This window comes from Brachionichthys hirsutus, chromosome 2, assembly GCF_040956055.1.
Source record: "Brachionichthys hirsutus isolate HB-005 chromosome 2, CSIRO-AGI_Bhir_v1, whole genome shotgun sequence".
Lineage (NCBI taxonomy): Eukaryota > Metazoa > Chordata > Actinopteri > Lophiiformes > Brachionichthyidae > Brachionichthys > Brachionichthys hirsutus.
Genome location: NC_090898.1, coordinates 7,828,408 through 7,852,595, shown reverse-complemented (window position 1 = coordinate 7,852,595; position 24,188 = coordinate 7,828,408). Strand labels below are relative to the sequence as shown.

At 44.9% G+C, this 24,188-nt stretch overlaps 1 protein-coding gene across 1 annotated transcript; it reads left to right on the top strand.

Annotated features, from left to right (window-relative positions):
- The first annotated feature begins 11 nt into the window (after positions 1-11).
- On the top strand, positions 12-23,891 carry fmnl3 (formin-like 3). Its single transcript, XM_068743617.1, has 25 exons — positions 12-125; positions 10,927-11,010; positions 11,136-11,216; positions 11,553-11,629; positions 13,705-13,788; positions 14,060-14,206; positions 14,832-14,940; positions 15,076-15,152; positions 15,522-15,615; positions 17,235-17,309; positions 17,395-17,505; positions 17,602-17,751; positions 18,349-18,450; positions 18,665-19,046; positions 19,491-19,583; positions 19,692-19,816; positions 20,198-20,400; positions 20,483-20,786; positions 20,861-20,941; positions 21,039-21,168; positions 21,255-21,415; positions 21,559-21,660; positions 22,439-22,531; positions 22,652-22,775; positions 23,800-23,891. The coding sequence occupies exons 1-25, from the start codon at positions 12-14 to the stop codon at positions 23,889-23,891; spliced, it is 3,195 nt and encodes a 1,064-aa protein (XP_068599718.1).
- The last annotated feature ends 297 nt before the right edge of the window (positions 23,892-24,188 follow it).

Here is a 24,188-nt window from a genome sequence, read left to right as displayed (position 1 = left end):
AATAATAAAAAATGGGTAATATAGAAAGTGTGGACGGCCAGGCGGAGATGAAGCATCACATCATGCCTCTGAAGGTACCCATGCCTGACCCCACCGAGCTGGAGGAGAAATTCGCCATTGTTTTGGTAAGTTCTAAATCGAATTTTACTCTCTCGTAGTTCAGATGTCAATTAGATATCTTAAAACCATTGTAAGATATGGCATTATTTAATTCGAATTTGCTTTGATACATTTTGAAATTCCAAAATAGTTTAGGAATAAACGTCTGCAATAATGACCGGCTGTAACATGCAGTTGTTCTACTGTTTTTCTTTCTACCTCACATTATAAAGTCTCGTCCATAATGAGCTGCGGATATTTGAAATGAATCTTGCTGCGCTCTCCCCTCCTTCTCCTGCGGTTCTTCTTTTGTCTCGGCTGAAGTGGCAAGCCTGAGCACAGCACGGTGAGAGTTGGGGGGTGTTTTCCCAGCATTATACTGTATTTCCCCTCAAAGGGTTATTTACAGTTTTCTTCTTCAGAAAATAACATTCTCTGAATTCCCCTAAACTCCCACTCCACGGGAGCCCTCCCCTCCACATACGCAGCGCACCGCGGTGGAGTTGGGTATCTGTGCGCTTTGCACTTAATGCAAAGGGGAGTTTGGTATCCCCATGATAAAACTGACAGGTCACTACTTAAATAATAATTTTAAAGATCATTTTCTTTCACTTCTCCACCTGTAGGCATTTTTTCTTGTGAGTAATATTTACAACAATGTCACTGCAGATCAAAAACTCTTAGTGTGAAAGAACTAAAATAGTCCTGCTCATTGTCAACTCACTATAATATACTTACTATAATATATTTACATTTTCTTCAATTTATCAAAGAGTAATCTTTATTTATATTGATTATATTTTCTCAGTCCAAATAACCCACTGTGTCCCTCACCACATCAGTATTGACGCGTTGCTGCTTTTGTTTGTTTCTAACACAATCCTGTCAGGTGAAGGAGACAATGCATCATCACAACTGAAGAGTTGTCCTGAGTCAGAAAACGGGAATACATTAAATCAGAATACCACAGTGGCCTTTCTGCAGTGATTGGCCAACTGCGTAACAGTTTTAGTCGTGACTCGCGCACCATTACTACTTTCAGGATGACTTTTTCCACTTCTACATCCAAAGACAACAGAAGGCTCAGTGGAATCACTCCAACTTGTTGCTCTGTGGTACATCTTAAGTCAGAGAATCATCAAATCCATACAGGCAAAATTCAATGCAGAGCATTCGCTGCCTGTTTATTTCTCTATTCACAGGTGCCTATTTTGTGCTCCCTGCTCCGTGTCACAGCATAGCCACGCCCACACCCATCCTTGACTTCCAGCTGTTTAAGACTTTAATTACCACATCAAGCAGCCAAGAGCTGGGATCTCCACTAAACAATTCAGATCTCAGAACTCTGTCTCATTCAGGAACACTTTTTGGACTCTCCACGATTCTGGAATGAAGCCATTATTTGCATGCCTGAGCTATCAGCTGAGAAAAGCGCAGCGCGGTGCCATTCAAGGCTTGTTTGTGTGACCGTTATAAACTGCACTACGCTGTAAGTGCTGTTGTAACAGCGCCGGTCGTGTCTCTTTCACACAAAATGTCCTGTCGCTTTGGACATTTCAGATGAGTGTACGTTTTTTCCATTTGACTGATGAGTAACAATTTGTGGCCATCACTTTTCCCATTAAAAAAACAACAACATGTCGCCGTTCCAGTGGCTGGAAGAGTTTTGTTTGACTGGCCTGCGTCACAGAAACAATCCCTGTTATTATGCTCAGATGTGCAGAGCAGATGATTTCTATGCAAGAGGCGGTAGACTCAACATTTTAGGTGTGTTTTTCACTGGGAGGTGGTTTCGAGCGCTCTCACCCCACCCACTCTCGCTCCAGATTTCCTTTACTTTGTGGGAAAGGACAACATATGTGTATATTTTAGTGCTCTTATCAGACAATGGCCCTCTCTCCATGCTGCTTGTCCCTTGTTGTGAGATAAAGGCACATCAAGAGTTTCTGACGTCGTGTTTGTGTTACTCAGGAAGACGAGGTCACGGATCTCCTGTCCTGCCGTGACTATTGATTTAGCTGTTCCTACCATTTCTTCATAATATTCTCTTTCCAAATTTAGCGCATTCCACCTCAGTACTTTTTAGCATAGACATTATTGACCTAAAAATAGCACACTTTCCATGGAATATATTCAAAAATGTGTCCCACTCTGGACCACTGTGCCTCCTCTTACATGATGGCGTTCTGGTGTGACCACATCTGTCAGCATCTGCACGGCAGGGACTGCCCTCTCCTCTCAGACGCAGCCGTCAGACGTCTCGCCAGACTGACAGCAGCCCCTAATGATGTCATCTTTGCAGCAGCCTTCGCCAGTGTAGTAATAATCCCTGGGCTAATGACTTCAACAGGGCAGATCTACTGTAGGTGATCGAGGAGAGTGGAGGAGGGGCAAGGCCCCTGGGTTACTTCACACGGTCTGCTAATAAAATGTCCGGGTCAGTTCTAACCAGCAGCATGTGCTAAAAGCATCGACTCGTCTGCGCCTCCGCTGTCCAGCGCCTTCAGGAACAGCCGCAGCTCTGTCCTTTGGGGCTGCAAACAGCTGCCTGACATTTTCCTTTCTGCGATTTACAGGAGAAATGACTTTGTAGGCAACAGTCGCTGTGGTCGGATGCAGGATGCACAGCACGGCATTAGAGATGGTGATACGGGTCTGCCCAGACCTCACAGGTCCATTGGTAGCATTCTCCACATGGAGTTCATCTCTTTGTCTATGGCAAATCAAGCTTATCCTTGGTTTCAGTTTACATATGGAACAAGTCAGTGTTTCCTACCGTCCCATTTCCTCAATTCAGTCTCACTGTGGGTCCGTCCCAAGTAAATCGAGTCTGTCCTTTATAGAAAATGGGGTGAAATGAGCGAGTGGTATTTTCAAAGATTCACATCTGAGCTTGGATCCTCTTTAAACGCGTCTATCCACCAATCGACCACTGGATTCCTGCGGTCTAGTCTTGGCTGATGACACAGGAGAACTCGAATAGGGGAAAATTCCCTTTGAACTGGCTGCCTGCCACTGCTCTCTGGTGTAATGACTTTTCCAACATTTTAAAACAGCACACACATATTTAAGAGCGTCTACGGCAGCAGCAGGGGATTATTTTCACCACTTGATTGAACTGAAAGCCATCCCAACCAAGTCTGTCTGATTCTGATCCAGTCTCCACGTCTTCTGCACCCTGTCGTGGCGTTGCATCATGTGTCGATGTGGCGCTGCAAGCTTTTCACCTGAGGCTTGATTGTTCAATAGCCGTGCTTCGCCAATCTTTGGGAAGCTGCAGAAGAAAATGCTGAGTCATAAAATCAGGCATGCTGACAATGCAAACTCATCACCGTCTATGACATCACTGTTTCATGACGAATGACATCTCTAAAGGAAGCTCTTAGTGTCTCACAGATGCCATCAGCGGCGAACTGATGGAGCGAAGCCGTGCGATTTGTTGATTGGACCTAAAACCGAAATCATTTTCATTTGTTAAATGGTGCTTGCAGTTTATTTATGGGACTGTTCTATCTTCCTCTCCCTTTCCCACATACATCATCATCACCACTCCTCTTTTGTAAAATGGGAAAATGTGTTTGTTTTGCCTTTTAACAAGCACATTATCCTATATATCTGCCTCAGCCACCCTATGTCTAGGAAGATGGGGGGTGGGGGGGGGGTTATAGGAGTTGAGTACACGCAGTTAACTTGTTTTAAGAGGAGCAGCACAAGCAGGGTGGCATGTCCGATTCAGCCAAGGCCGGCCACCTGCCTCTCTACACCCCTGGGCTACAATTCCCCCCAATCTGGGCCGGGCTTTATGGCGAGTTTTAGTGCTTCCCGCTTTCTCTCCCTGCAGCTATTTTTGAAAGCAAAGGTCAAGTTAAGAGCAGCTGAGCAGCAGACAGAAAATGGTATTGTTGGGCTGGGCATCGCTTTCTGGCAGACAGTTTGATTTGAAGATCAACATGAAGCTACAGGTATCCGGTTGGCTCATCTTAGAATAAAATCCAGAAAGGAGAAAACAGCAAGCCGCTCCCAGTTTCCAGTCCTCGTGCTTAACTATGCTAACAGACTGTAGCTCCCTGTTAGCTCACAACGATGAGCTCACACACAATGTTCTCCCTCACACCGATAAGATCATGCTTGTGCCTGTTGTTGACGACTCAGACATCATTTTTGTTGACAAATGTGTTATTTTTCAGCAGCTTGCTGTGCGAAGAAGCTGCATTTGGTTTTCAATATACGTGTAAGATTTAAATGTCTGTTTAAGTAAATGCATGCATGTCTGCGTGTCTTGGAGGCTTTGCAGTTCCAATGCAGCTGCACCGAGGTCGGATGTGGTTTCCTCCTTAACACAATGAAGACTCTGTCGGTCCGTGTTGTTTCAGAAGGGGGGGCTCATCCCCTGGTACCTTTTGTATCAGCGGACGTTTCACGCCGATGCTCAGAACAACACATTGTTTTAACCAAACGTAAGAGTTGGTGGATTATTGCTTCATGGTACCTTTTTCAGCCAGTAGTGGCATTGATGTAATTATTGCCCTTGTTAAATCTCCCGGTTTACGCTTCTGGCTTTTTGCAGTATTGTTTCAAGAGGATGGTCATCTTGAGAAACTAAAGGAAATCACGTGAATTTTGACTAGTTTCTTGTTTTTTTGTGTTTGGCTTCACTTTTTGTTCCTCTTTATTTTAATCCCCCTTGCGTCCGACACAGACATTCACCAAGACGATAAGTCCTGGAAAGCTTGGTAGATTTACTTTTTCTTTTTCCTCTGCGTATGTACAAGCTAGGATTTGCTGCCCTCTCTCTTTGGTTGTCCTTCATCTTTTTAACCAGGCAGTGTCAAAAGGCCCGGCCGCCATGAGTTACTGAGGCATACCTGCATTCCTGACATTCTTTGTGTATATCATCTGTTGGCTAGGAATTCCCTGGACCTTCTATGGACGCACACAGAGGAGAACAAACAGGATATTCCACACACAGGACTGCATGAATGTCTCCGCTATCTATCTATGCCTCATTCATATATATGTTTGTGCTCACATTTCCTAGACGCAGTCCATAAAAAAACAAAAAACAAAAGTATTTTGCAGGATCAAATTGATGTTCCCATTGTTTTGGAACTTCCTCGATAAGTTGACGAATATCAGCATTCAGAAGAGCATTTAGGTCAGGACGTTTTCATCTTCATCTTTTGGGTTAAAGAACCCTGTGGTGATAATGGTCTCCAGCTATCACCACTGTTAATCACTGCTATGTCAATAAGAAGATAAAGGGATGAGCAAATGGGTTCTGGGAGGTGCTTCTAGATTTATCAGTCCTAAGTGGCATTTCACCAACTTCCTGTAGCTTTGACTGGCTGTGGGATGCCCATTGGCTTGACTGAAGGGAAAGTTAGTTCTCTCAACGGAGTGACTCACAGGTCACAAACCAGAAGATGCGAGTTCATGGGAGACGAGCGAAGGCTTCGAAGTACATCCTGGCTGGAGAAGGGGAAGTTGTGAACTAGCAGGATGGCAGAGATGAGTAAAGGAGTCAGATAACTCCAGCTGTAAATAATGTTGTCGTAACAGTCCTGTCACATCAACCAAAATGTGACTGAAAGATTAAAAAATCAATGACTAATTGTCATTAACTTGAAAAAAGAAAATCAAATTCACTGTTTTCTACCACTGAAGAGAAGAGACACTTTTATATTATAGTCAATTTTAATACATTTTAGTTCCAGAGTCCATGAAATGGCTATAATGGCTATTTTATAAACCGTACAATATATTTATTTTGTATTACTTAATTGGGAACAATTATTAAGCATATCTTTCTTTATCCTTCATCTATAGCTAATCATTAAGAAGCTTTAAATTTGTGCGAAATACAAAGTGAGTCACTTATATCCGTTAAGAATGCGGATCAGCCACCGGCTGGCGTTTACATGTAAATAAGATATGTACTCTGATATGTTTATTTCTCAATAAACAAGCTCTCAACTGGCTGAATGTTTGCTTTGTAAACAAGGACCTGTGTCCGGTGGGCCATCACCACCTCACCGCCTCTTCCTCCCACCCTCAGCCTTCAATGGGAGCTGGTAGCATCTTCCCTGCTCTTCCAGCATCTTTGTGAGAGACTTATGCTTTGTTGTCATTGCTAGGTTCAGGTTACCTTGCAAAAAGACGACCAGGTGATCCAGTCTCCTCAGAGAAAGGGGGGCAGTGTTTTCTCACACTCTGCCCTGTTGCTTTTTATTCAGCAAGGCTTACCTGGGAGCAGGAAAAAAAACACCTGCAATTCATCCCCGCACGGATAAACACGTTGATGTGGATGTGGATGTGCAGAAACACACATGATCTCGCAGTGCCGCGTTACAAACCCGCCATTACCCGGTTTATGATTTCCTGAAGTGTGAAGGAAGTGACCGCGGCCCTTTGACGACAGCAGCTGAGACTCTCATCCTGTCTCCTCATTGTGTTTCAAATCAGAGGAAAAGAGCAAATCCAAACAATAGTGATGACAGTCATTGATAAAAAGCTGTCATACATTGATTCACAGATACATTTAGCCTGAATGAGGTCATTTATTTAGGTCATAGGTCTTGATGAGCCGCACCTCATGGAGTCACATGACTGTGTGTGTGTGTGTGTGTGTGTGTGTTCTGTTTTTACCCGTTCTGTTAAAATCATTTTATTTTTAGATTTACAGAATACTTCCTCAATCTAATGAAAACTTGTGTTGCCTTTCTTACTGTGATCTGGATGAGAAGGTGACACACCGTCCTCACATCTGGATCAATGTGCAGCTTGCATATTGCTGTTCTCTATTTGTCTTTTCCAGGTTGTCTCATGCTAATCTGTGAAATAAGATAGACTATCCTGCTTTGTCCTTACCGGGGGTTAGTTTTTGTGACTGTGACCCTCGATTGTGTCGCTGTCTTACCGTTTAGTTTAGTTCCTTTTTCCTGGACCGCACCCTGATGAGCAGACACTGCTGAAGGGGCCTGTCTGAACCGGGACAGGTCCTGTCCAGCAGTGACCTCTGCGGTCGCCCAGTCATTTCCCTTTGAGCTAACGACAACAAAGCCTGGCTTCAAAAAAACAAAACAAATAAAAATAGATCACTAACCCGGAGTCCGAACCACCGAGCACAGAGGAAGAGAATCACATTGTGCGCATTTGCTCAATTGTGGGTTGTTTTAGCGCCACAGGAAGGCAGTGCGTATCTGCTCAGCGTCTTCTTCAACGTAGCTGAGGACAGAGTGTCGGCAGAGCCTTAACACTCAGAGCCTTCTAGTTTAGCGTGTATCTTATCCTGACTGACAGTGTGAAGCTGTGAGAAGAATCAGGGGGAGGAAACATCCTGTCACTCGTTTCCATTTGCCTCTCTGGGAGCCTCTGGAGTTGCAGGACTTCAGCTGGTGTCAAGGTGGCTTGTAAATCAGCTCGGATTAAGGAAGACGTCCAGTTTAGGACAGATGGAGTTGCCCTTTTGACTGAGTCATGTCTGTCGTGACCGTGGGTTTTCCTACCCCCCCCCCCTCGGCCGTGGGCGTCTGTGCGTGACTAGAGCGCTCTGCCAAGTCCCTGATGGCTCTTCTGGTCTCTCCATGCCTCCTTAACCTGCAACCTGACCCCTCGCCTGCTTTAACTGTGGAGTCTTAAAAACTTCTGTCTGCCTTTGTTAGAGGCTCAAATATCTTGTTGTTCAGAGGTGATGCCCTGACATGGTCGGGTTGCTGCTGGGCTTAAACCTGCTGCACAACGCCCGATCATCCCAAATGTTTGTCCTACTGTTTATGTTTACGACGGGGTTTGGTATGCAGCACTTCTTTTACTACCAATTAGATGATTAATCTATTTCTTGCATAATGTTTGAATTTGAATTTGCCCTAACAATTATAAAGGGGAAGAAAATAGTGAAAAGGAAAAATTAATTTCATGATGTAAAACTTGGGGAAAAGAAATGCATATTTAAGACATTAGAACAATAGATAATGGTATTTCTTTAATAGATTTAACTTCACACTAAACCTCTCGTGGCCTTTGCTCAGCTCATAACTCCTTTCCTTTGAGATATCATGATGTGAAAAGCAAAAGCAAAGGATCAATAGTCATGCAACCTGTTACCAAGCGTAACTGTTTCAGGGTCTGATACAGTAAAGGTCTGCACGCTCCTGTCCGGGTTCCGTTTGGAACTCTTGTCTCCCATTCTGACACAATGGAGCGATGGCGGTGATAATGGAACCAGTTCATCTGGTTGTGCAGAGTACTGGTGTTGTATTTTAGCTGCAGGGTTTTTTTTTTCTTTCTCCACACAGCACCCAGGGGGGGGGGCACGCACTGACCCTGCCCACTGGTGACTGTTTGCAGATTTTTAGTGAGGAAAGAAACGAGCTCCAATGTCAAAATGGCACAGCACCAAATCAAAACAAAGCTCTGCATTGAATACTTTGTCTCATGGTGAACAAGACAAGCCGCTGTAGGAGCGAGTTCGTGGGCAACATTGCAACGTAACAAGTGCTTAACATATTTTACATTTCCAAAGTTTTTTTACCCTGTAAAGTATGTCTCTAGAAGCTGCTGCTCCCCTTTCTCCTGTCCTCGCTCTGGCTTTTTATAAACACAGGAAGCGTGAGATTGTATCGCTGTGGGAGAACGTGAAATGAAATTAGTTCAACTGGGTTTGTTTGCTCAAATTACTCAAATCTAGTCTGAAGAGAAACAAGTCCTGCACCTTTCTCTGCATTGCAGGAGGATCTCTGTCATCCGAGGCAATAGTTTGTATGCCCACCCAGGCATCTGCCCAGGCATCTGCTCATAGTACCACCTGTATTTATTTACATTCCCTGAGGCGCCAACTGAAAAAGAGCAAACCATTATAAGTCTTCAGAGTCTTCATTGCTCATAATGGCATTTAATTATTGGATTGCTCCTCTTTCGTGTTTTTCTTCGGTGCATTTAGATCTGTCTCTGGGCAGTGGCAATGGTCTGGCTTTGTCCCTTTTGTCTTTGCCTAATGGATATGCATCTGTGTGTCTGGCCTGCATGCTGTCCAGCCGTTCAGAATTGCATTAGCGCAAATTGGGACCTTTGCTCTTTGCCTGGCTCTTCATTGGGCTACCTCAGTATGCGTGACTGGCTGAGGAAACAAAGGGAGAAACACTTTGGGCATGGGCCGATGCTGGGGGAGATACCTGGGCTGTTTATTTCATTTAACATGGAGGTGCTTCCATCAAGATTCAAACATATAGAGGTATCTGGAATGCAAGAAATCCACTTGCATTTGGTACATATCATTCATTGTTTCGTTATGCATAGATCAACTTAATTAGTTATTTAATATGAAAACTTTATTAATTGGTTTTTAATTGAGGTTATTTGTGACCATTGCTATTTAATGCCATCTGTTTGTTTTTTTTTAATATGGTGCGTCGTGTCCGGTCTTTGTTAGACACAAGGCAGATAATCCTTAAGCGACAGACAAGATGGGAAATCCTCTTCCTCACTTCCCAGAACGAATTTCCTAAAGTCAGTTTTTGGTCTCCCAGACAAGAGAGAGGAGCAGAGGAAGCTTGGGGGTCAGACGAGAGAGAGAATGTACTACTATAAACTACTATTATAAAAAAACGGCACATTCCTCCTTTAATTCCTGACATCTGGTATGCATGTGGCCTCCGTCTACTCTCCTGCAACGGATTAATAAAACAGGTTATATCAAAGGCTCCATGTGTGCAGTTAGAGCCTGATCTAACTTTGCCAGACATTGCAGCCTTTTTTCCCTTTTTGTTTTACTTTTTTCTCTTTGGCATCTGGTGACTGATTAAGGAAGTGTGATGGAGTTTGCTTTGGAATTTGTGATTACAAGAAAGTGCTATTTTATGTGCAGCAATTAGTTAGCCTTGGCAGAAAGCATAATTTGTGATGTGTTTATCGAGGAAAGAGGGTGATTTAGATGTGGAAAATTAATTTTAAAGTAGGATTTTCCAACACTCTCGAGGTAGCCAAATGCCAACGCTAGCGTGGGCTCTCGCCTGGGATGGGTTAACGGGGTGTTGCGCTCGATGGAGGCTGAGTTATGGCTGCAGGTTAAATGTCAAGCTGGCGGGCTAACAGGGTTCTGTTGATGCGGGTGTAAATGAGGGTTCCCAGTGCAAACAATCCCTCATGTCTCTTCAAAGAGAATGGCTGAGACGAACAGTTTCAGGCGCTGTCTCTCCCTCATTCTATTGCCCTCCCTCATTTTTGAAGATTTCTGCGAGGCACCTGTTTGTAACCCAAGTTAGGAAGCAATGAATCAGAAAACTTGCCAAACAGGCGGTTATTTCTTTTTAAAAACATTTGTCACAAAGACATAAAACAGTCAAAGTACATTTAGGGGTTCATTTGAGCAACAGCGAGCATTTCACATGATGCTCCAGTGTTTGGGTCCGTGGGTTACATGACCGCTCTGAACCTTGATAGAGGTTTGTTTGAAATGAAAGTGTCACCTTCTCTGAGCAACGGTGAGACTTGAGGTTCAGAGGAGATACCGATCGTCTCCTGTGACAGGAAGCTGAGAATCCACACAGGAAGTGAGGTGACAGAAATTGTCCACAAGGCTCTTAGAACATTAAATATTTGCTATTTTACTTGTGTACTGTTTTTGTGTACTGTTTGCCTCTTGTTCTTTTAATAATAATACAAAATAACCCTAAATTGTGGCTGTGCATGGGAGTTGGCGCAGATTGCTTTAAAGAGCTGACCACTTACTTGTTCTCGGTCACAGCTGCTAGAAATGGTCACTAAAAAAGGAAAGAAGGAAACGTGGCTCTTCTCGGTGAAACTAACATTGTATTTTTTTTTTATTCCCAGCACTCTATGAACCTGCCTCCAGACAAAGCCCGGCTTCTCAGACAGTACGACAACGAGAAGAAGTGGGATCTGATCTGCGACCAGGTGCATTCATAAACTGTTGTAGATAAGTGGCCAGCCCAGCGCCCCCGCGGTGTACCCACCCCACTTTAACTCATTCTGCACCAGCATTTCAGCAGACCCACTCAACAATGCATGCTCTGTTACAGGAGAGGTTTCAGGTGAAGAACCCACCCCACACCTACATCCAGAAGCTACGAGGATACTTAGACCCTAGAGCCACGCGAAAGGTATGAAAGAGACCCTTCAACTTGGATGCCCACTTAGAGGACAATGACACAAATGTCTCACATCGGTGTTGGCCTGCAAGTATTCAATCAGGGGCAAAGGAGTCAGAAAGGAGTTTGATAGATGGAGGAGGCCTACTACAGCTCTCATGAGTTGCATTCTGGTTAATGTATGCATTAATGAAGAGAAATCTAGATGAAGATGATTGCTTCTGCTGTCACTGTAATGTGTTTGATTGGTGGAACAGTCCTTTAAAGCAAATGGCTCCGGGCTCAGCATGTGTTAAGTAGCTTTTACACTGTGATAGATTTACTGCACTGCAAAAATCTCTGTTACAGAAGTTTCGCAGGCGAGTGCAGGAATCTACAAAAGTCTTGAGGGAGCTGGAAATCTCACTCAGGACAAACCACATCGGGTAATCATTTCTCCACCCTCCCATTTTACTGGTGAATTACATAAATCTGTTTATCGGTGCACAAAGCTGAAGGAAATCAGAATAATGTTTCATCTGTTCCGAGGTGGTTTGCTCTGCTCCCTTGCTGCCCCGGGGACCCGGGGCTCTTTCTGGTGCCCAGATACCCCCTATTGTCACAACTTGCCAAACTCTGCAGCGGCCGCCTCACAGAGCGGGTCCTCATAATGCCCAGATGGTAGCCATTGTGCTGCCTCTCCCCCCCCCCCTTTAATGCTGAGCTGGAAGTTTTGTTGTGTGCACCAGAGGGACCGGAAGCGAAATTGACCAAAGCAAAACCCAACGAAAAGCACAAAAACACATTTGAAAGTAAATGATCTTTCTGTTTTCTTAGTTTGACAGACCTTCACTTTATCATCTGACCTCAAAGACGCAGATTCTCCCCCATGTAAGATCTGCTGTAGCGATGTGCCACCGAATTATAAAGTTTCCTCTATAAAAGGCATCATTGTCATTTGGCTTCATTGATAAAAGCCCACTTCAATGCGTTTGAGACCTACTGGCTAATATTCTAAATACTGCAGGCGTGTGTGAAGCTAATTGTAACCGATGCAGGCGTGTGTGTGCGTGTTCTGATGATGTGTTACCGCTCATTTTAAAGTAAATCTGGCAGCTGGCCCCGACAGAAGTAGAAGGAAGGAGAGGAGGAAAGAGAGGAAAGAGTGAGGGTTCAGAAGCGAGGAAGGACAAAGGGGGAGGGGTGTCGGTAAAACCGGAAACTGCTGTTAGAGCCCGCCCCCTCCTCTCCTTCCCCTCTGCACCCAGATCTTACTCCTTACTGCTTTGTTTGCTTTCCTCTGTTCTTCTCCTCACAACTCCTCCCTGCCCCCTCCTTCCTGACGCTACGTTGAGGCCCTTGATTGCTTTCCTGCCTGATTCGCCATTGGCTGACGAACAGTGCGTCATCATAAGCAGCACTTTGAGACTATTTTAAGGACCTTTTACCCCAATCCTGCCCTCCCCGAAGTTCCCTGAGGAGCCAGTGAGGAGGTGAAGGTGATCCTCAGGGGAGGAGGACTAAATGCTGTTGACTGTCAGGGGCCTGACTTGAGCTCCGCTCCTTACACCGTATGCCCTCCACATTCTTTCGCTCGTTGCAATGGGAATTCTTTTGTTTGGAATTGTTTCTCTCCAAAAACCCAGGAGTTAAATAGGGAGGGAATCTGAAACCTTGCTCTAGTTTACTTTCCATGACATTCCTGCCAAGTTCCTCCATTCGGGGGAAGAGAGTGGCTTTAAAGGATCATTCCATTTCATTACAACTTTAGCACTATTTTTGTAATTCTGGCAGCAATTCCGATCAGATAACACTATGAGGGGAGCATGATTCCCCTCATAAGTAGGTCAGACAGGAGAAAAAGCAAGCTGCACACAGGCCGGTTGGAAAAGCATTGAATTTAGTAATTTTTTAATGATTAATTTTATTGTGAATTTGCATCTACATTGTTTTTCAAATACAGTTTGCTAATCTGGGGATTTGTTTAAAGCCTGTCCAACAGCTTGCGGGGTTTCTTTACCTTGTCTGAGCTGTTTTAACAGCTTCATTGTTTTCTCCTGGATATGAAATATAATGAAGGTTTTTAATATGTCATCATAAAAAGAAGGAGAAAGTGTAACCCATAACGATATGTTAGAGTACAATGCGACATCATCAGAGGTCTTACTTTATCCAGGCAGCTGCCAAAAACCCGGAATTGTTGTATTTATTATAAAATAAGACTAAACTAAGAAAAACAACAAATCGGATCCACTGATCCAATTTGCTCGTACTTTGACCTCCAGTTGTCCTTCAGTTTATAGTAATTACATTTAAAGAAGTTCATATTTGTACTGTTTATCCATTATCTCACATGACATTAAAGCTAATAATTGTATAAAAGTTGCTATCGTGAGATGGCCTAAATAAGAATCCTGTAAATACGGCATTCTCTCTTGTCTCCCCGTGTCCTCATTAATGGTTAAAAAGGATCAGGCTGTGTTCTTATTCCGGTGCCATGTCCATGTTATTTGCGTCACAGGTGGGTCAGGGAGTTCCTCAACGATGAGAACAGAGGTCTTGATGTCCTGGTGGAGTACCTCTCCTTTGCCCAATGTGCTGTCATGTGAGTACATTTTACACACAAGCCTCCACACACACTCAAATCTGTAAAGACTAAACCGCTCCTTAGGAACTGGGTTGGCTTTTTTTGTATGCTACATGCAACAGGGTCTCCGTGCTGAGCTTTATCGTGCAGCTTGATGACAGTTCTTGTGATAACCCCTTGGCTCTCTACCAAGCTGCCTCGCTGACCTAACCTCCCCCGTGCTTCTCTTCTGCACTCTGTGCCTCTGTGTTGGCTTGTCTGTCTGTCTGCCTGTCTGTACGTGGCCCAGGTTGGATTTTGAGGGGTTGGAGAATGGGGACGATGGGTTCTTGGATAAAGCTAAGTCTTGGAGCAGGTCCATCGAGGATCTGCACCACACAAGCACCCAACCCTTCTGCAACACACTGGTGCGCTCTGCCCGCCAGTCTGTCCTCCGGTAAGTATGGCCAAGCTACCTCCCCTGCTGTTGCCTACCCCTGTTATTGCCTCCGCTAACCTCGAATGCGGGATAGCGCCCGAATGGCTGATGTCGGGCCTGACACCTTTGACCTTTAATGGTCCTTCCTCATCTTTCCAGATGAGAGCCATGCTGTGGGCTGCAGCATGTTGGGTAGTTGTGATTCTCTTCTGAGACACACACAGACAGGAAATGACGAGACACAATATTAAGTCTGACACAAGTAAATATTTTTGTTTAACTTTACGTATCATGTAGTTTTTAGATTGAAATCAGAAAGGTTGGATCATGAGGCACAATAAAAGCTGTCTCTAGAGAGCACAAGAAAAGTAATATTTTGTGCACATGGTTTCTGTGCAAGAGTTACATAATGGCAGTTTGTGTTCCAAGACCTCAGCCTCAGCAGCAAGGAAGCCAGGCTTCTCCCATAATGCATCTGTAACCTCAAAAACACTCGAGGTTTTTTCTTTCAGACCTCGTTCTCTGTCATTTTCTCTCTCTGCCCTCAGTCAAATGGATACCAGAAAAGTTTCAGAAATACATGAAAGTCACGATTCTGTTTATTAGATGTCTATCAGATAGTAATCTCTGCCATCTTTTGCAGCTATGGCTCCATTTCCAACAGCAAAACCATCAAGAACTCCCGCCTCGTGAGCCAAAAAGATGATGTGCATGTGTGCATCATGTGCTTGAGAGCAATCATGAACTATCAGGTAGCAAAAACAAAGAACAAAATAGAGGCTCACAGTTTATTCCATAGATAGATTATAAGTGGATAAGTCCTCAGACTACACTCCGTGTCCTCTAACCACGCCGTGTCTCTTTTTCTCGGTGTCCTTCCCATGCAGTATGGCTTCAATATGGTCATGTCTCATGCACACGCAGTCAATGAAATCGCTCTCAGCCTGAACAATAAGAACTCACGGTAAGTACTGAGGGCCCCGCCTCTATAGACGCATGACTGTGTTGGACAATAGGAGAAGCCCTGCAGCTTAATCATACGATATGCCCCTCCATTCTTTGTGGGGCTCAGGTTCTCTCTGAAGTCGGGCATCGGGAGCGTAAATACAGGCTGTTAAAGGAATGTTTACTCGAGAAAGATTAGTGGTGAGCGCCGATCACTTCATAATGAAGGATTGGTGGGGGAATACAAAAAGCTTCCTTTGCTTCAGACGCCTTTGAGGGTCACAGACTTCAACTCCTGCATGTTGAGATATTAATTTGATTTTAATCTAAACGTGTTCTACCACATTTCTTGCAGTTGAACTTCATCCAGTGTCTCCTGTATTTCTAGGACAAAAGCGCTGGTCCTTGAGCTGCTGGCTGCTGTCTGTCTGGTCCGAGGTGGACATGAGATCATCCTGTCAGCATTTGATAACTTCAAAGAGGTGCCCAAAGCAACGGTTTAATGATATTATTTAGTAAAGTAAATAATGCGTCTCCCAAAATATCAAATTTTAATCCCATAATCGACAGGACTAAAAGTGCTACCAGGGCTGTCCTCTACTACTGTACTTTCATCTTGTCCCATGAGGGGTCGCTACAGCAAATCAGTGTTCTCCACTTCACCCTGTCCTTTGCATCGTCCTCCCCAACACCAGCCACTCTCATGTCCTCCCTCACTACCTCCATATATCTTCTCCTGGGTCGACCTCTAGCCCTGCTCCCTGGCAGTTCCATCCTCAACATCCATCTACCGATATAGTCCCTGTCTCTCCTCTGGACATGTCCAAACCATCAAAGTCTGGTCTCTCTGACCTTATCTCCAAAACGTCTAACCTTCACTGTCCCTCTTATTGTCTCATTTCTAATCCTGTCCAACCTGGTCACTCCCAAGGAGAACCTCAGCATCTTCATCTCTACTTCTAGCTCCGCCTCCTGCCTTTTCCTTTTTAACAGTACAAAGCGTCTTGAAGGTGCTGCTCTGTTTAGTATACATCGTCATTGCAACCGCTTTTTCCACTCTGCGGCTCACGGGAGTGCGGCTGGAACCTATTCCTTCAGCACACCCCGAATTAGTCGCCAGTGCATCGAGGGGCCACACAGAGACAGACAACCATTCAGGAACACAATCACACCTATGGAAAATATACTTTATTATATTCACATTACACTGACACCCCATTAGCTAAAGTTGCAGTTTAAATGGCCAGAAACGGACATAATTAAAGCTCCACCTTTTCCCTCGTCAGTGCGTGTGTGCATGAGGTCATCAGGGGTATGAGGTCATTAGTTTCATTTACACACCAGATTTGAGCCAACCTTGAACAATGATGACGATCAATTCCCTGATGGGAGCCGTTTGACTTTTGCCTGCACAGTCGTCTAAACACCACCAGCTGAAAAGCTCCAGCGAGAAGGTACTTCTGTAGCTTTATTTAAACTTCTGCATCATTACGAGGTGACACGTCTCCGAAATCTCCCAAGATGGCACGCAGCCACAGCTGTGCCAGTAATCACGTGTTAAAGCCACAAATACTACTACTTCTAGTTTGGGTCGTCAGAAATGGGCATGGATTTCTGCAGCACTGAAAAGAAACTTGGAAGCAGTATTTTCTTTCCATTTCCCCTTCCAGCATATGTTTGTGTAGGAAACTGACTAAAAATATCTGTTGCATGTCTTTATCTTTTCCCGATTTTCCTTCCCATGAAGTATGATAATAAGCAGAGGTTGTTGTTGTTGCAAATGGAGGAAGCAATTATCAGTTTACATACAGCAAAATCTCATGAGGGTGAATGTTTGATCCAGGAATTGCATTTATTCATTGTATTATGCTCCAATAAATAAAGCATGATAAATTATAAACTAAATAAAAAGGCATGTTGTAGTAATCTTTCTATTTATTGTCTCCAAAAATGAATTCAGTTTATTATATTTCCGAATAGAGAGAGGCATTTTGAAATACCAGGATGTTGGTACATATGAGGGCTGTTTACTTTCTTTCTGTTTATTATAAATCCTTCCTAGGGATTCAATCTCTTTCTTTCTTGTCTGTTTTAAACGTAGGTATGTAAGGAGAAGCATCGCTTTGAGAGACTGATGGATTACTTCCGTTGTGAGGAGGGAAACATTGACTACATGGTATAAGACTGGTTTCCTGCATGTGTGTCCGACTCTGCATCCGGTCAAATACATTTGAACTTGATCTGTCTCCCTCCTTTGTCAGGTCGCTTGCATGCAGTTCATCAACATCGTAGTCCACTCAGTGGAGGACATGAACTTCAGAGTCCACCTGCAGTATGAATTCACTAAACTGGGACTGGATGATTACCTGGAGGTAAAGTGACTACAATGTGGTTCAAATCTCCAGCAGAGATTATCTGTGAAGTACATGTAGTGTTGCTAATCCTGCTTTAATTCTCCCTCCTGTAAGAAATGTAAACACACGGAGAGTGACAAGCTGTCAGTGCAGATCCAGGCCTACCTGGACAACGTGTTTGACGTGGGTGGGCTGCTGGAGGATGCAGAGACAAAGAATGCAGCCCTGGAGAAGGTGGAGGAACTGGAAGATCACCTGTCTCATGTAAGTGCTCCACCTAGCCTGGACCACCAGCACTGCTCTCTGGGCACTCTTTATGAGTTTGTTGTGGTTCAGCAGCCGTGTACTTAACTCAGCTGTTTCTATGTGGTGATTAGAAATTTAGTCAGTGTTTGCATTTTGCTTGTGGCTTGGGATAATGATGGGGTGGAGACCACTGGAAAGCGCCGCACATAAAACAATCTTGATATTGTTCTTATGCTGGTTCATGTGTGTCCCACGCTTGCTTTGCAAAGACCTTCTTCCCATGGAAAGGTCGTAGGCAGCCTCTGACATCACTCTAAGAATGTCAAAACAAGCTTGACGCTCATGAGTCTGGAATGATGGGGGAGGATGTGGGTTAATATTCCTCAAGAATTCCTATGCAACATGTCAAATCTGTTCAAAAGCAAAAACGAAAGCTGTGTCATGCTCATGTTGCATCTTACTTCCCTGTACGTCTTATTTCTTATTGATGATGCACAGCGTATAGGGGAGGGAGTGGGAGGGAGCGAAACTGGGTGAGATGCCATCGCTGAGGATCAATTTCTGAATTCACCACCAGCACTCATCCCTTTTCGCTTTCTCTTTCTTTTCTCACAGGTCACAGAGAAGCTCCTCGAGGTTGAGAATGAAACGATGATGAAAGTGGCTGATCTGGAGAAGCTTCTCCTTCAGAAGGACAAGGACCTGCAGGTGATACGGGTAAGATTGGAAAACTGAAACGACGTCATATTGCTTGCATGACTTGCATCAGAGAGACTTCACGTCACCTTAATGTGCGTGCGTTATCATTTTCAGATGTATAACTAAATTGCTCTGAGATCAAATTAGGTCAGCAGGAAACGGGATGTTTTTTGGTTTTTTTTGCGTGCACTCATTGTGTTGGTCTCTTTGTCGCCCCCTGGCGACCGTTCAGGAGACCTTCGAGTCGACCAACACCCAGGTTAACACCCTGCGGAGGATGATTAAGGAGAAGGATGCTGCTTTCCAGAGGCATTTCAACATCGAGAGGCGGCTGTTGGAGCTCGAACAGCAAGGCACCATCCGTTTACACAAGAAGCCTGACGGAGACATCGCCATCGAGCCTCTGGGAGTCGGGGTTGGAGGCGTGAGTGGTGCTGGGAGTGGCGGCCTTGGCATCCCACTGGGTGACTTCAGGCAGCTGTCTTTGGGTTCAACAGCTCGTTTCACAGAACCAGGAGGACCAGACACCAGTTTGCCACCAGCCAGCGAAGCTCCTCCTCCCCCTCCTCCCCCACCTCCACCGCCGCCGCCTCCTCCTCTTCCTCCTGCCTCAGGTGGGTAGGCCATGACACCCAATGATTGCGTCTAGTGATTCATATATGTGAAAGTTGATTGAACTGCAGACCCTCAGAGGATGTCTATTTTCAGTTCTATTCTCTGTTCGTGTGTGAGCCGGTGTTGGGTCGCATTCGCGTTCGCTACACCAGACAGGAAAACAAATGCAAGGCTTGTTTCCTCTGAGTGTGCAGCTGACTCTAGCACACCGAAAACCATGCTAAACGCTAGAGCACTTTTATATGGGCCACATGGAACATGAAGAACAGATGTTACAAAGCATTTAATGCAGGCTGTGATGATCAAGCAAAAATAAAACAGTCCAAAAAAAACCCTGATTTTGTTGAATTGATTAGATCACTGCGTACAATTTACAAGCAAATTCCCTTTGTTGTAGTTTTTCTGGAAAATATCTTTTTGAAATAGTTTCTTGAAAATTGCAGGGCTGAATGCAGCCGTCCCACCTCCACCACCTCCTCTTGCTCCACCTCTGCCAGATGCATCTCCCTCTGTCTTCCTGAGTTTGGGTCTCTCAGGTGAGAGTCTAAACAAAATGATTATTCTGTTACACAGCTTTTTACTTCTTAAGCCTTTTTATTTGAGACTTTTATATATATATTTATTTTTTTCTCTTTCGACTAAAGCTATCCGAATTAAGAAGCCCATCAAGACCAAGTTCCGCTTGCCTGTGTTTAACTGGACGGCCTTGAAGCCCAATCAGATCAAAGGCACAGTCTTCAATGAGATTGATGATGAACGTGTGCTAGAGGTAAGTCAGGCAGATTGGACTGCCAGAAAGGCATTAAATAACCTGTAGATCATTAAGTATAAATATTAACACTCAGAAGATAGGCAAACTGCTTCAGCAGAACCTTGTGGGTTTGAGTTCATCAGTTTTGACTGACAGCGCTGCGGACACAAACCACAACTCTTGTTACATTTTGATTGCTGTATTCCTAAATCCACAAAGAGAAATGAAAATATATGACATCACATCTTTCCATCGCAGTCCCACTAACATCAGACCAGTGAAAAATAAAAATAAAATTCCTTTGCCGCAACCATTTTTAGTAAGAGGCTGAATGAGAAAATGCGTTTTCAGGCCCTTAAATGTACGTTTAGAAGAAATGCAGCTGTCACTTGTGTGCAGGAGCTGGATCTCGAGCGGTTCGAGGAGCTGTTTAAGACCAGAGCCCAGGGTCCAATTGTGGACTTCTCTGCAACAAAGAGCAAAGGTGCCCAGAAGGCAGCAAACAAAGTCACCCTCCTGGATGCCAATCGCTCCAAGAACTTAGCCATCACATTGCGAAAGGCGAACAAGACCACAGAGGAGATCTGTAAAGCAATAGAGAAGTACGCATTTGAAATTATTTTTAGATTTTTTTTTTCTCTGTGTTTAACCAGAAATAAGTAACTATACGCCGTCTTTACTCAGGTTTGACCTCAAGGCCTTGCCCGTTGACTTTGTGGAGTGCCTGATGCGCTTCCTGCCCACGGAGTCGGAGGTGAAGGCGCTGCGTCAGTACGAGCGTGAGAGGCATCCGCTGGACCAACTGGCAGAGGAGGATCGCTTCATGCTGTTTTTCAGCAAGATTGAGAGACTCACACAGAGAATGAACATCATCACCTTTGTCGGGAACTTTTCGGACAATGTCAGCATGTTGACGCCGCAACTCAACGCAATCATTGCTGCTTCTGCCTCCGTGAAATCTGCACCGAAGTTGAAAAGAATGCTCGAAGTAAAGCTCGTAGCAGTCATGTTGTTGTTGTTGTTGTTGTATGTTCGTTCACCGTTGCTGTTTTTTTCTTGCAGATTATTTTAGCCTTGGGAAACTACATGAACAGCAGCAAGAGAGGCTGCGTTTATGGCTTCAAATTACAAAGTCTTGATCTGGTGAGATATTTTTCAAGCAGTTAGAACAAAACCATGCCATGCACGTTGACGTGTGCAGATTTGCTGATATGGGGATATCCTGTATATTGTTTCGCAGCTGTTGGATACTAAATCTACAGACAGGAAGATGACGTTGCTTCATTACATAGCTGTCATTGTGAAAGAGAAATACCCCGAGCTGGCCAACTTCTACAATGAGCTGCACTTTGTGGATAAAGCTGCAGCAGGTGAGTTCAGAAACTGCAGAGATGTTGACAGGATGCTCAGCTGAACAAATGAAATGCAACCTATTGCCTCTTTATGCCTTCAAAAGTATCCCTGGAAAACGTGCTGCTGGATGTGCGGGAGCTGGGGAAAGGCATGGATCTGATCCGAAGGGAATGCAGCCTCCATGACCACTCGGTGCTGAAAGGCTTCATCCAGGCGAGCGACACACAGCTGGACAAGCTGCAGAAGGACGCCAAGACAGCAGAGGTAGGCGCAACACTGTCCTCACCTCCTGACACACGAAGCAAGCTTGTGTCCCACACGCATCTCAGGGGCCTCATGATTCCCTACTCGACAGTGTTTACATCCATTGCTTCCACTCTGGCTCTGCCCCCCCGTCCCGCTTCTAGGAAGCCTTCAACAATGTGGTGAACTACTTTGGAGAGAGTGCCAAGACGGCTCCACCCTCGGTCTTCTTCCCAGTGTTTGTGCGCTTCATCAAGGCTTACAAGGTAAGGACGGTGCATCAGGGCATCTTTCAACTCTCTTGGCCAGAGAGAGAGTTCCCTGTTTTCAGACGGATGCCGTCCGTCTCAGTGAGAGCAGAGCAGGACAGGTCTTTGACTGAATCCCTGCCACAGGACATGGCGTATAGTCCGAGGTTAAATAACAGGAAAGGCAAGCTGAGACCTACTTATTGCTGCAGCTGCAGCGTTTAGACCCCCCTCCCCCCCCCCCCTTCCCTACTGCCACCCCCGGACACTTCACCCTGCCCCGCCATGCAGGACACTTCCTGAGATTGTTCTCTGTCTGGATTTATGGGATGTGCTTGAGGAAATGTGCAATGTGTGAGGATTTCCACATGTGTGTGTGTGTGCGTGTGTGCGACTTTAAGGAATAGTTCAATATTTGAAAAATAGGGTCGTGAGTCAGACATGGTCAGGAAGCGAGGGGAGAAAAACTTGAAGAAGATGAGGAGTCAACTTGTTCAGTTTTCAGCCTTTTATTTCCAGATGCGGGCCCTGAAAATTAATTAAAGTGTGTAAACGAAAAAGAGAAAAGGTTCTACGAGACAGTAATTTAGAAAAATGACTCGAAACGTGCGAACGCTAATTAGTTGCTGGCTGAGGTTTTTCTTTTTTCTACATTTCAAACTGATGTTTTTAAACAGACTAAGTGTGTTTATAATGGAACTGAGTTTAAAAGGAGAAAAGAGGAAGATTTCATTTGTGAGTGAGTGCACCGACTTATCTTTAATATCTAGCGGGTCACATTTTCTCTTCTCGACAGGATGCGTTGGCAGAAAATGACAAAAGGAAAAAGCAGGAGCAAGCGCTGAAAGAGAAGTTACTGGCTGCGGAAGCTAAGCAACACGATCCCAAGGTACGATAGTCCAAATTCATGCAACTGAAAGAAACGCAGTCGATGTTTTACTCTTTGCTAAATGAAGCCTTGCGGCCTTGCCAAAGAGCACAGCAAACATTCAAAATATACTGCTTGCAGGTCCAAGCCCAGAAGAAGAGGCAGCAGCAGCAGGAGCTGATTGCAGAGCTGCGCAGGCGGCAAGCCAAAGACCACCGGCCGGTGTACGAGGGAAAGGATGGCACTATCGAAGACATCATCACAGGTGGGCCAGACAGCACCCTAGAGCGAAACCCTACGGCCGCCAGCAGCTCAGGTCATCCCAGGTCGCGGATGACCGTGGTCGTCCACTGCTCAGCTCCTTTGAAGTGCACCTTGTGCTACGTGGTTCAGACGCCTCAGGAGCACAGCTCATAGCCGCACAGCGGTCGCCAGCTATCCCGTGATGTTCTGTCCGGTTCTCCTGCTGTTGGGCCTCAAGGTGTAGTTGGTACAGCCGAAGGTTTGATATTATTATTGTAATATCGAGGCGTTTCAATAATGGGATTCTCCCAGTGGAAACTGGTTGGGATCGAGCAGGTGCTCCTCTTGAATCGACCACAAGATTCAAATTCTTTAAGAAAGAAAGATTATCTACAGCCTCTGGTCTGCACGTATTAACGGATGTTTAAATCATGATAATTAACCAGCGCTTTATGTGAATGATATAAATGTTTCATTAATGTCTATTTCATGTTAATAATGTTCATGTTATTACCACCAGAGCTGTTTGCTATGCAGCTGATGACCCTTAATGACATTCTCAGTGTATTTTAATTGCATTAAATCCCCTTATTTAGACCTTTTGAGCACTATGATGCACAATAACGTTTGTGCAGTGCATGTATTGTCAGATGAAGTCATGTTTCTATTCTCAGCTTCTATTCACGGATGATCAGAGGAGCTTTAGTTTTTCACGATTACATTAACGCACACGTACGCACATCTGCTTATAACTGCATTATAGTGTGAATTTAAAAAGCTTATGCTAAAAGTCATTAATTCTATCACAGAGCATATAAATGAAGCATATGGGGCGTTCATGCATTGCTACTCCTTATCCTATTAAAAACCTTGTGAAACATCACAAGGTTTTTCTCTGTCGAGCTAAACTGCACACAGAAAGTTCCCCCAGGTTCATTTCGATCTCTGGAAAGGAATGTGTTTCAGCCCCCCCCCCCCCCCCCCCTCTCCCCCTGTCTCGGATGTGACATGTTTTCTCTCCCTTCCTCCCCCCCTCCTCCCCCCAGTACTGAAGAGCGTGCCCTTCACGGCCCGCACTGCTAAACGCGGCTCACGGTTCTTCTGTGAAGCCAACCTCTGTGACGACGCCAACTGCTAGCCCCTCCCCTCTAATGCCAAGGTTGTCCAGGTGTCTCCTCTACGCCTCCTGACCCCACTGTGCATGCAGCATGCTCCCGTCACCCACCCAAACCCTCACCACACCGACTAACGTGGGCCGCCAGTGGTTGCTCTGTGTAGACTCCTATCAGGCGTCTGATGATAGAAGTCAGCCAAACCTCTTTGCCTGGCCCACATATTTCCATTGGCAACAAAACTTGTATGCCGCGTCAGCATATGTTTCTTTTTTTTTTTTGTGAAACATGTTGATGCACTCAGTACAATCAGCCATGACTGT

What these genes read in the sequence shown, in the direction of transcription:
- fmnl3 (XM_068743617.1), top strand. Translation starts at nt 12, where the DNA reads ATGGGTAATATAGAAAGTGTGGACGGCCAGGCGGAGATGAAGCATCAC. An exon ending in CATTTGATAACTTCAAAGAG is followed by an intron (nt 15,616 to 17,234) that starts GTGCCCAAAGCA and finishes TTTTAAACGTAG; the next exon opens with GTATGTAAGGAGAAGCATCG. An exon ending in CCTGAGTTTGGGTCTCTCAG is followed by an intron (nt 19,584 to 19,691) that starts GTGAGAGTCTAA and finishes TTTCGACTAAAG; the next exon opens with CTATCCGAATTAAGAAGCCC.